Source organism: Corvus kubaryi, unplaced genomic scaffold (genome assembly GCF_017639235.1).
Source record: "Corvus kubaryi isolate FWS band 111438036 unplaced genomic scaffold, C.kubaryi_AGA036_p1.0 37300, whole genome shotgun sequence".
Lineage (NCBI taxonomy): Eukaryota > Metazoa > Chordata > Aves > Passeriformes > Corvidae > Corvus > Corvus kubaryi.
Genome location: NW_024581093.1, coordinates 18,588,171 through 18,601,119, shown reverse-complemented (window position 1 = coordinate 18,601,119; position 12,949 = coordinate 18,588,171). Strand labels below are relative to the sequence as shown.

Below are 12,949 nucleotides of genomic sequence, written 5' to 3'. Positions count from 1 at the left end.
TGAAGGACTGACTGCACCCATGGAAAGGGACCAGGCTGGAGCAGCTCATGGAGTTCGCTGTCTCCTGTGGGAAGGACCCCACACTGGAGCATGGGAAGAGTGTGAGGAGCCCTTCCCCTGAGGGGAAGGAGCAGCAGAGACAACCTGGGATGAGCTGAGCACAGCCCCCATTTCCCATCCCCCTGCACCACTCAGGGGAGGAGATGGACAAAGCTGGGAGTAAAGTTACACCCAGGAAAGCAAGGAGGGGTGAGGAGAAGGTGTTTTAAGCTTTAGCTTTTATTTCTCGTTATCCAACTCTGATTTGGTTGTTAACAGAATTTTTTGTTCTGCTGTGTCAGTAACTGGTGAGGGATCTCTCCCTGCCCTTATCCTGACCCATGAGCCTTTCCTTACATTTCCTCTCCCCATCCAGCTGAGGAGGGCAGGGATGGAGAGGCTCTGGTGGGCACCTGGTGTCCAGCCAGGGTCAACCACCACATAATCTTTGAGTAACTAACTCATACAACCTTTCCTACAAGCATGGCTGTAGCCCTAACTGCTATTAATCCATCATAACACTCCCCATTAGCAAACTCTGCTTCCTGAGACTTAAAACTTCTGAAGAGTCCATGGAGAAACTTCACGCATTTATTGACTGCCTCTCAATTCCTTTGGTTATGGTTCAGATGAACAGGCACTTGAATGTCAGATGCAGAGAAATTTGTTATCAGAGATTTGATTTTTTTTTTCAGCCTGGTAAAAATACAGTGAAACTGACCCAAAGTATTATCCCTTTAAAAGCTTCACATTTGCACACAATTTCAGAAAATGACTGGAAGTGGAATCTCCAACAGGTCAGACAGCAGAGGCAGAACCTTCACTGCCACCACAGTATCACTGAGTGGAGCATGAGAACCAAAGCAGGGAGATGTTGCTCTGTTCCTCATATGCACAATGTCCCTTTTGGGACAACAGGGCAGGAAGACAGGACTTGGAGCAACTACACAGGACAGGGAGAGGAGCTTGGGGCCACAAGAGAAAACCTTCATAAACCAGAGGTTCTAGGTTCAAAACCCCTATTGCTGAAGCAAATACTTATCAAAGTACTTTCTCATGCTCTGGTGAAGTGGCTGGTTGTTCTGCAATCACTAGGTTTCATCCAAAATAACTGGTAAATAAAAACCAGCTGAATTTTGGCACTTCAGTTGTATTCTACTCCTGCCTCAAGTGCTTAGTGCTGCCTGCAAATACAGATAATCCACTGTCATCCATACTCTTATGCAATGTATTTACGAGTGCCCAACTTGCAACGTGGAGTTTGTGACCAGGAGTGGCCACGGCTCCAACTGAAAGCAATGAAGTCAAACTGAACACAATAAATTAACCAGCATTTTTAATTTCATATTTAAAATAGAGACAATTAGGTTCCATTTCCTACTTACAAAAGGAGGCTAGTAATCCCCTTAAATGCATTGTTGAGAAAGTTGTTACAGGGATAAGCTTCACAAGAAAACCTGCTTGGTTATTAATTCCCACTGCAGAAGGGCACAGCAAGTAAGCCTGAAGCAACTCACTGAACAGTGGAGGAAAAGGTATTATATAAATCTTCATTAATTAGGACTGTTCAGCCTACACACCTTAGAAATTAAAAATAACAGTAGTATATGGTCATGCAGCATAATGCATATGCACATGAGAGCCACTGTGAGAGTGTTCAGGAACCTCCTTTATAGCATTTCCTAATCTTTGCACATTTAAAGTTACAGCCTTATTAACATTTGAGTGTTATTCTAAGTTTTAGAGCTAAGTGTTAATGTTATAAAAATGTAAACAGTATTATTTGTAAGTACTGAAAACTTATTGTATGCTTATACAGAAAAGAATCACGCATCATGAAGGAAAAGAAGGAAAAATGTTTTGTGGTTAAAGCACAGTAAAGACCACACATTTCTTACTCTCTCTGACCTCCCAACCCACCTGCCCTACTATCACAAATGTATTCTCCAGAACATTGCAAAGAAGCCCAAAAACCATTTATACAAAAGAAATAGTATGGGACAGCTTATTTGATAATGGCACTGCATCTTAGCAACAAAAAAGGTTTATCTATTTGCTTAAAATTTCTGCAAAGTGTAAAACAAGCATTGGTCAGAAAAGCAAAAAGAATGTGAAAAACACTAAGAAAAACAAGAATCAGTAATAGCAAATAAATGAGAAAAAAATACCAAAGCTGCCACAAAAATATAAACGATGCTGAAAACACAGGCACAATGTATATAACCAGACCAATCTCAGATCTGAAAGGCTCTGCTTTAGCAAGAACAGCAGCTTGTGAACGATCAGCCACCAGCACCACGGTGAGGGCACAGACTGAGCTGTTGCTGCTGCTCAGAGAGTGTTCCACAGCAGAAACACAGCCATGGCCAGAGCAGGGGATGCAGCACTCAGCATACCATTAAAAAACTTTTTTTTTTTTCATTTTAAAAACAGATGCTAAAGTGAAACTTAACAGAAAGTGAGTATCGAAACACAGAAAACAAAATAGTAAAGCTCATGATATAAACTTCAAATTCCAAAGAGCAGAAGTTAGAAAAATGCCTAAAGCAAGAAAAAACTGTCATTTTCTTTAAAAAAACCACCAGACTGTTTAGACAATGAAAACAAAACTCAAGTGATAGCTAATTATCTTGGTGGCACAAGTACTGTTAAGTAACTCACTTATATGCCTAAATATCTAAATACTAAGCCATCAAACTTCACACATAACTGCCTTTTCTGATCACAAAAAATGTACAAAGAAACTTAATACTGGAAAACACATTTTGAATCAAACTTGAAACAAAAACACTGGTAAACTCTGAAGCCAAATCCACTTTCAGCAGCAGTCCCGTGAAAATTCCAATACACATACTTTCATCTGCTTTGAAGTTCCAACAACAGATATTCCAAAATAAAATATTATTGGCCAGGCTAACATTAGTCTTTCCTGTATGATATTCACTTTATATTCTTAGTCTACAGCAGCACTTTAATTTTGTGACTAACATAAAATAATTGCAATTAAAAATAATTTGAAATAAACAACTTATTTTTTGCAATTTGGTTATTAATGTAAGCCCGCCTAGGCATTAAGATACTGAAAGCCAGTGAAAAAAATGCATCAAAGGCATGAAAAACCATGAAATGCACAAATGAAAAACACAGATAAACAAAAGAAACACAGCAAAGGAAAACTAGATGGCAGCACCTCCCTATTTTTCACAATTTCACAAGTCTAAGATTCAAAATAAGATATGGAAGCAAAAATTTAATGCAATCTAAGAACCAGTTTTAAAATACTTCTGAATTTATTTATTATCTCTGAGGAATATAATAGTGCAAGCAAACACACACTGTATGAGCTGCTCATAATACAAGAACCCAGAGTAGAATTCTTCTAAGATCAATTTAAGTTCCAACGAATTATGGCTTGTTTCCTAAAAATCCTATACCTTAACTAATATTCTAAAGCTGATAAAATTTTGGCAGCTTTGAAAATGTATTAATATTCATCTAAAATTAATATGAACCAAAAAGTAAAAGTAAACTAAAACTACAAAGAGAAAATAGTTAAACTAAAATTATGCACAGCTAAGTCAAAAACATCCAAATCATGTTTTCCAAAAGAAGCACATTATCACCGGCCCAGTACAACAAACTTGCACTTTTTAATGTATACAAAGATTACTATAATACTCAGGGAAGACCAAGTACTTCCATGCAAACCCTGAGATACCAATTTAAAAAAAAAACAAGCCTCTTGTAGCTGCACTGATATGAAAGGTATTTTTAATATACCTCAATATTTTGCAATTTTTCTCCAAACAAAACAACACACCAGAGAAAAACTGCAGCTAAGAATAGTTAATAGCACAGAATCGTAGATTCATTTAGGTTGGAAAAGGCCTCAAAGGTCAATGAGTCCAAACATTAACATCCCCATTACAATCCTAGGCAATCTTATAATTTGAACTAAACTAAAACTGTTACATGGTGCAATTGCACTTATTCAGGTTTTTCTTGAATATTTTAAAGAAACCAGAAAGACTGTAAATGGAAAAGATCATTAAAATATCAAATACATCTTTCTATTACAGGCACTTCTCTCAATCACTGCTCTCTGTACTGTTGTTACATTCAGGTTCTGATTCTTTTGACTGAATGTGTTTCACTGCTCCTCTGTGGTGACTGTGCTGCAGATACTGTCCACCCTCCTGGGACACACGTCCATGCCCCAGCACCTTTGAGCTCAGCCTTAAGCTGATCCCAGCTCAGACCCTCCCTACAAGGTACGTGCTTATCCCCATTTGCCAGTTTTCCAGAATCCCACTAAGAATGGAGACAATCAGATTTCATTCACGCTTTACACAGCAGCAATTGAGAGGAGCATAACTAAATGTCTAATCGAAGATTACCCCACCTAAGAGTCAAGAAGAACCCAAGTCTTCCTTTCAAAATGGATTTGCCTCTCTTCTCCCACGAGCCTAACACAAAAGTGCACCCAAAGCTGTACAGCTGCCTCTACTCCTGACAGCTGTAAAAAACGAGACAAAGGTACTACAAACAGCAGAAGTCAAGTAACTTAAATAGCAAATTCAAGCAATCAAAGAGTGAGAAACATCAGATTTAAGTCTGCTGTGCAAATCAACTGTGTGCCTTGACTGCCCAGCTGAAGCATTCATCATGGAAGGACCAGAATTCACAGCACATCCACAGGAGACAGCAACGTAGGATCAACAGGAAGTTACGGATCTTAATCTTTCTGAACTCTTGCGTTTTGCACTCCAATCCAAACACATCTTTTTTTAAACTTGGGGAGGGAAGAGAGGTGGCTCATCAATTCCCTACAAGGGTCAATACGACTGTATACAGATACTTGACTTCTGAACCTTCAACAACAGAATACGTAAGGATAGAGCCACTGTCTGTAAGGAAAGCCTTTACTTAAGCCTTACACAAATTCCTCAGGGGAAACACACTACACTTTCCTGTATCTCAGCAGCTTCCATTGTTCTTAGGGGAAGTGGCTCCTTCCTCACATACTGTCCTGGATATCGGCCTAGCTGCTGAAGCCAGAGGAATTTTCAGGAGAAACCTGGTTCGTTTTCCTCCACAACATCATGGAGAAGATCTAGCAAATGATGGCCCCCGGTATGGAAAGAAAAATCTTGCTGTAGTACCCAGGCTGCAGAAGTGGTTTAGAATCTGAACAGCTCTGTATATATTGATCAAGCTGATTTTATTTCAGAACATTTGTAACATTGCCTTGTTTTCCCCTCCTTTTTTGAGAGTGGAGAAATTACATAGCTTACAAGGAGAGAGAACCAAAGAGCTTTCAAATTTAGATGAACACTTGGTAGTTTTTCAGACACTCCTCCTTCTAGTTTTAAAAAAAGTAATTCAAAATCCGTTTTATGTTCTCCAGTTAGCACTTTCAACATTTCTTAACGAGTTGCCAAAAGTAACTGCCAGCTTTTGCAATTTCTTTGGCATGTTATTTAATACCCTGTGTTTTACACCTAGCTGTATTGCTCACAACAGACTTTCTCATCACAATAATTATTTAAAGTGTACATACAAATGAACCCTGAAAACAATCACTTAGCTGAGTAACTTTTGACACCTGACACAGGCTAAAAATTAGGACAATCTGGAGAACAGCAACCGTAACACCCACAAAGCATGAAAGCCATGTCTTCTTCTGACACATTCTTCATAAGATATTATTTCCTAGAATCCTTAAGGCAGACTGCAAATTTCCACTTGTTCCGACTTTCTACATAGGTAAAAGTAGGTTAAAGGACAAACTCAGTGACTAAACTACAATGCTAAGCTCTACACATTTAAAGCACCCTGCATTTTAATCCAAATAAAGCTATCTTAAAATAACTGAATAAAGGTAGAGTAATAAAGTTGAGCTCTGCACAGTAAAGTACCAACCATCTTGATAACATCACAGAAAAAGGTTAAAACTCCATAGCCTGCCATGTTCATCCATCTCACATAACGCTCTGCAGGACTCGGGCACTTAATGTTCATATTCTGTCTTAAGCTTACGGCACCAGAATTTTCCTGTGTTTCAGTCACAGTGGACACCATGACTCTAGAATATTCATACTCTATATACATAAAAACCTAGGACATTAATTTTGATTCATTTTAAACTTCTGGAAATTTTAATTCACTGAATTCAGTTTTCTGACCACCAGAAAGAGTTCCTGAAAGAAAAAAGCTCAATTAAAAACTCTCTGAAAAAATTATTTTTCAGTACACACAATTTCCTTTATTTTAGAAATTGATCCCGGAATTGACTAACTATAATGACTACTCAAACAACTGACATTTCTAAAACCTTAGCATAATATTTATCACTGAACATTTCATCTGGAAAAGCAATTAACAGTCTCTGGTTATAAATCACCCACCTAATCAAACAAAAGTCTCATGTCTAGTTCTGATTATATAAACCTTTAGAATTTAAATCTTTACAGTCTTGTTTTAAAAGGCTGTCAACCACAATTTTTAAGGAACACACTAAGGTCAAACATATATAAAACATAAGCATGTCACAATGAAAGAAGACTCTGCAGATCAAATGCAGAGTCAGGGAAGTTCAATGTAAATTTCCCAAGGGCAATATTAATTATTTCTTAACCCTGTTAATTACAACAAACACAGAAATTATGCAGCACAGTTTGGGCAGCTACCACTAAGATTTTCAAAAGAGATGAATCCTGACAAGCTACAATATCATGATTCTAATCCCCCTACACTAAAATAATCAAACTTTTGCATCTTGCAAGATATTTACCATTCTTAAGGCCTTGCTGGCTTCCTCTATTCTGAATCAGCATGTTAGCACTAGGTAGTGTAAAGAAATCTCTACAATGCAGTGGGGTATTTACCTGGGCAGAACCCTGTACAAAAGCAATTACAACTTTCTAATACCTGAACTCCTCCAGATTTCAGCTGACTCTATGAACACCTGAACATGCAGTATCCTCACGGGTTTATTTTTACATAAATCCATCAAGTAGGATTATACCCCTTCTGCAACATTACCTGCTTCATACAAGCAAAAAACAGCTGCCTGAGATCAACGTGATCTACACGTGCTGTGCACGCATCTTAAGGCTGACTTTGGGATCCAAACCCCAGACTGAAGCCAGAGCCAAGCAGGGGGTCTACATTTACGCACACTTCCTAAGGTTCCATGTGCAGTAAAGGTTATTCCTCAGAAGTCTTCAAATTACAAACAATTTGTTAATATCTGTTATGAATGCTTCCACATTGAATTTTAATTCAGTATGCTGGCCACATAAAAAACTAACAGTATGGAAGAAACCCAGCTAAAATTAACAGACTTAGATTCCATTCTTGGTACAGTCCCACCATACACCTTCTGTTTTACATTTACGCACGTGTCTCAGGAGCCATTGCTAGAACGTGAGCTGGTAGTAACCACTAAAGAAGTGACTGTACTTATTCACAAAGAAAGTCCTCAACAACCAAATTCAGATGTACAAATTCAGGAATTGGCTGCAATTTTGTTGTCATCAAACTAGTAAAAAAAAAAAAAAAATCTGTAAATGAACAGAAGCTTATCTCTGTGTTTATTCTTCCTGGAATACATTTCTCTTTGAAGGTTTCTATGAGTCTTACTCTTCCAGACACCACAAATTTAAACACTATATGGCTGCCTTTTCTGCAAAGAGGTCTTTAACAAATTTCATCCAATACTGCACTTATATCTTTTTTGAGAGCATAAAGTTTTTCCAAGTGTTTCCAGGCTCTCATTTATGTCTTTCCTGAGATACATTCCAGTGACCCACAGTCTTCCTAGTGACACTCACTTCTAAAACTTACACTCTAGTAGGCTACTGCCTGGTTTGTAGATTGCCTCATGTTACTATTTTCAATTCTGCAAATTTATTCCAGCTTCCTTTTATTGTTTTCAGTTTTGAATTAAACTTAAAAATCTTTTAGACTATAAATATGATGCAATACATAAAGCATATAATGGGACAGTAATCAAATGTTAAATATTGGGAAATACCATGTTGGAACTATTTCAAGCAACTTCTACAACAACTAGAAAGTTGTAAAGGCACCTTTTTCATCTTTCCACACAGAATTACTTATCACTTCTGCAAACAGAGACCTTAGGCAAAACTACCTTAAACTCTGCCTGTCACTACTATGGCACAGCAGCCCTGCACTAACATCCAAAGATATTTGCCTCCACATTTTAGTAAAATAGCTCAGTTCTAGTCCTAAATGGCCCAAAGTTAAACTGCCTCTCTACAAACTTTTAAACCAATGCAGCCTTCAAAGAAATCTAAAAAAAAAAAAAAAAAAAAAAAAAAAAGGCAACCTCCCCCACCCCGACATTCACCCTAGAAAATAAATCAGCTCCAAGTTGAAATCAACACACTCCACTGATGAGTTTGGGAGAGGAAAGCACTCTATCCTGTCAATCCCTAGAAAAAGGGAAAAGTACTCACAACAGACAAAACTTTCAGTGTAGACAGATCACACCCAGAGGCAAATTAGAAGAAACAAATCTTTTTTTGAATAAAGTATACTTAAAAAATTATTTTAAAATTATTGCAAATCCTTGGATAGAATGTGATTGGCTTTCTCTTTTCTAACGTTCAGTGAAATTAGCTATCCTGGGATATAACAGTGCTTCTGATTCAGAGCAGCAAGGGGCACTTATTAAACGAGTGATACACAGTCCAGACTAAGACTGAGCTTTGTAGCCTCCAATCATCTCTCAGTCTGAACACAGTCTTAAGAGACTAAGGCAGACTTTTTCCTTAAATAAAAAAAAAAAAATCCTAGGCCTCATAAAATAAACTACATTTAATTACTTCCTGTTTTCACAACAAAAAGGGGAGGAAAGCACAGTTGCAGAAACATATGAGGTTATAATGTGTAAGACATAATGCACCGAAGTGAAATCAAGCTGGACATACCTGAGCTGTTGACAGGCGAAAAACAGGGCCAGTTGTGGGCACAGAAAGCCTGGGTGACAGGCTGGCAGGACCCTGTCCCTGTGTCTGCACTTGAGCCTGCATCTGAGCCTGTGCCAGAGCCTGCTGGGGCACCATCACAAGCTGTCCAGCATCCGTGCGCACCAGGACCATCCCTAGTGAGGGCAAGGGAACAGTCACTACACAGTAAATAACAGCAAGAATAACATATAAAGAACTATCTAACCACAGAATTCAGAGTAAAATTAATGTATAGCACTGTACATTATTCTCTATACTGTGTCTTTTTTGATTCTCGTGTAACACGAAATTTTATTTCAAAGAAGAAAAGGAGCCCCCACTAGCAGACCCAATTCAGTTTGGAATTTAAATAACTGCAGTTTATGGCAAGCAGGGATGAAAAAAGCAGCCACTTGAGTGTTTGGGGGACAGTGACTTCTAGCGGTCTAGTCAGGGTCAGGAGAACAAAATTAGAAACAAATACTCATTAAAAGTAAACTCTAAGGACAATGCAGCTGCTGGGAACAGAATTCAGTACATGCATACCAGGGACAATGACCCAAGAGCTTTACTAAACAACAGCTTATGAGTACACGCAAATATTAGGCCAGACACACTTCTGAGCATACAGTAGTTGAGATTTACTTAACGTCGAGCATTAACAGATTAATCTATTTGGTACCACTTTGGGAGGCACTACCTGTGGTTTAAACATCAACAACAAACACTGTCAGCCTCAGAGAACCAACACAACTCCTCAGTACACAATGATACAGTGCAGCAATTTCAGAAAATTGGCAAGTGTTTTCTAGCATTTTCTGGAAGTAAATGATAATTTTTTCAGATTATTTTCTTGTAAAACACCTCACAAATAGAGGCCTTCTACACAACAGAGCCATTGCCATCAAGCAGTGCCCTAAGTTTTGTAGTCAGCAGGTCGGAAAAGGGGAGACAATGGCTAAGTTGGTCCATGGATCCTGGAGTTTCACACTTATTCAAGGTCTCTGCAAAGCATGTAATGTTTTTCCTATAGCTCACTCACAACCAAGAAGCAGTTCTCCAGACAGATTATTTTAAAAGAATTTCCAAGTTATTCCAGAATACATTTTAATAATTTAACCTAGATAGGACACAACAGGTCAAATAAACAGAAAAACATTTTGTCTGCAACTACTAGAGAACCAAAAACTAAAAACCTATGAAGTCATTTTATGTTGCTGATAACAGAGTCAGTAGACACTGTTTCTGCAGCTTATCTCTACGTGCAAATTGCTCCATATACTTTTTTAGCTTTTCAAAGGAAAATGAAGAAGGTAAAATCTTATATCCAATTCTAAAGGTAAAAGCTTACATCCAATTCTAATTGTTAACTTCCCAGAGGAAAAAACCCAACACCTTCCTAAAGGGATGCAGTTTGCAACATACCCTGAGGATAAAGAAATTCAAACACTGTTATAACAAATCTCAGAACCCTACAGTAAGAAAGTCTTTCTTTCAGTCTGACATGGAAAAACAAATCCCAATCGTGGGACGAACACATGAGAGAACTGCAGCACACATAAAAGCCCTCACTCACAGAGCTGGGTGCTCCCAGCCAACCTTTCCTCCTATAAACACAAACAGAAGGCAAATTTCTGCCACTATAAACTAAAGATTTGTGGAAATCAAGGTTTAAGGTAACAGGCATACAGAGCTACAGGAAGAACCACATCCAAAAGCCATAATAATAACTCTCTTTCAAAGCCAAGAGTAATTTGAAAATTAAAAAGTTGAAAGAAACTCATTAAAAACTGATCTAAAAAGTAACTTTTAAGATCCATTAGGCATTCAAGCACTACGCTTCACAGTTTATATTTGCAGAAAATCCTACAAGCAGATGATATATTTGGTACATCCTAAACCATCTGGACACCCCAATATGCCAACTGGCCAAACGGGTTATCACTTCTCTCATTATACTATGAACCTTATATAAAAATCCTCATAGGACAATGCCTACCACACATTAAAAAAATGCATGTTCTATTTGCACTATACAGATTCACCGGTGTGGTCTTAATTTATCTTCCCATTTTCTAAACCTAATTCTGAATAGAGAAAGACTGAGTGGAGAGGAAAAATTAATTGCAACACGTGCCACACAGTCTCAATCGAAGTTGCAGACACAATTGCTACTATAAATGAATAAATGCTCATGTGTTAACATTGTATTTTAATTCAATTCAGAGGACTACAAATTCCTGTTACTGAGCAGCTGATACAAGTTAGAATCCAGTTAAAGGATGACACTAATTTTACCTTCCTGTCAGACACGTAAAGATGAAATAAACAACTTATGACTATTGCTTGCTAAAATAACCTGTTGTCAAAAACTGATACTAAATTTCTGTTTTATAGAGAAGTTTGTTATATGGGAGTTACAGATTAATTATAAATTATCCACCAAGTTAAAAACTCAAAAATAACATTGTATTTTCTGAATAACTTCCTTTTAGAACATACTTTTAGAACATATTATCTTCATGTTTATGCAAATTTAATGGATTTCCAACTATCTTGTAATAAAATCCAATTCTGATTAAAACTTTCTAGTGTATTATTTCCAAAACATTTTCTAAATCCTGGATCAGACTGTTTTCAAAGCTCCATTTTCCCTCTTCTGTTTGAAAGTAAGTAACAGATCAAAGAATCGACACAATGAACTTCAGAAACTGTGTGCAAAGTTACAGTGCACACTATCATCTGCATATAGTAATCTTCAACAGATTAACAAAGGGAGTCAAAGGCTAAAGGCACCAAAGCAATCTGAACAGCAACTTATCTGTTTCAAGTTAGTTGGGTCTTCATGAAACCACCAAGATTTGTATGTTTGGAGCATCAGACTCGGGAGGATTTTCCATAAACTGGGACTAAATACACAACTTCTAAAAGCCCACTTAGAAGCAAGCTTCTACACCATCACATTACTGCGCTACTTAGGTAATAAATATCAAATATTCTAAGAAATAAGTTGGAAGAACTAAGTTATTTCAGACTACATCACTAGGTCCACATCTTAACATGCCATTGGTATTAACAGGAGAAAAAGAATTAGCTTAAAATTAACTCCTAAATCAAGAAGATATGAAGATACCCACGTTTTTGCAACATGAAAATCTAAGCAGGGGACCACAGTACCCTTCAGATGAAACAATACACAGGTTAAGAGTAGGAATCCTGAGTCGTTTGGTTAGCTAGCAACTTTGCTGAACTTAAATTTTTAGTAATTAAAGTTAAGGAACCTAGAGGGGTACAAAGAGGACATAACAGTTGCTTCACAGTTGGAAAGAAAATCTGGTCACGTGAAGACTACCCTCACATAACAACGACATTATCACAATTACTGAAATTATAAATTTTAGATTACACACATTTGCCACCTGGTTCACAGCAGAAGACATTCTTGCAAGCAGAAAAACTTTTCAGGACCACCAAGTGTAAAGCAGAAGCTAAAGACCTTCAAAACACATATAAAGTTATTCTTAGCTACCACTCCAGCTTTTTATCCGGTGTCCAACTACACCATCACAGAGTAACTCACCGTGACTGCCGCTCTCCCCAGGACAAAACCAGTAACTCACCCAACAACTGCTGCAATTACTCTGCATTAGCCGTACCAGTTACACCCTAATTAGCGGCAGCCTGTTCGTCAGACGGTGCCCTCAGACAGGTGCCTCTTCTTTGGTTTCCAGCACATCGAGCAGTGGGGACATGACGGCTTTGGAGGAAAGGAAAGCCCTCGGCCAAGAGAAGAACGTTAGAGCGAGCGGCGACGCCGGGAGCGCTGCGCACCACTTACCGGGCGGGATGGTGAAGCCGGGGGGCAGCTGGATGGTGGTCTGCGGCGGCGGCCGCACGATCAGCTGCGGGGCCACGATCCGGGGGGCAGCGCC

The 12,949-nt window shown here is 38.2% G+C and overlaps 1 protein-coding gene across 1 annotated transcript in view; it reads right to left on the bottom strand.

Moving 5' to 3' along the window:
• LOC121664398 (transcription initiation factor TFIID subunit 4-like) overlaps nt 1-12,943 on the bottom strand; it is a 144,824-nt gene extending 131,881 nt beyond the window's left edge. Inside the window, exons 1-2 of the mRNA XM_042027681.1 lie at nt 12,856-12,943; nt 9,000-9,172 (exon numbers count right to left, since the gene is read on the bottom strand). Coding sequence (XP_041883615.1) covers nt 9,000-9,170 — 171 coding nt within the window. The 5' untranslated portion in view covers nt 9,171-9,172; nt 12,856-12,943. The remainder of the gene's footprint in view (nt 1-8,999; nt 9,173-12,855) is intronic.
• Nucleotides 12,944-12,949: the final 6 nt, after the last annotated feature.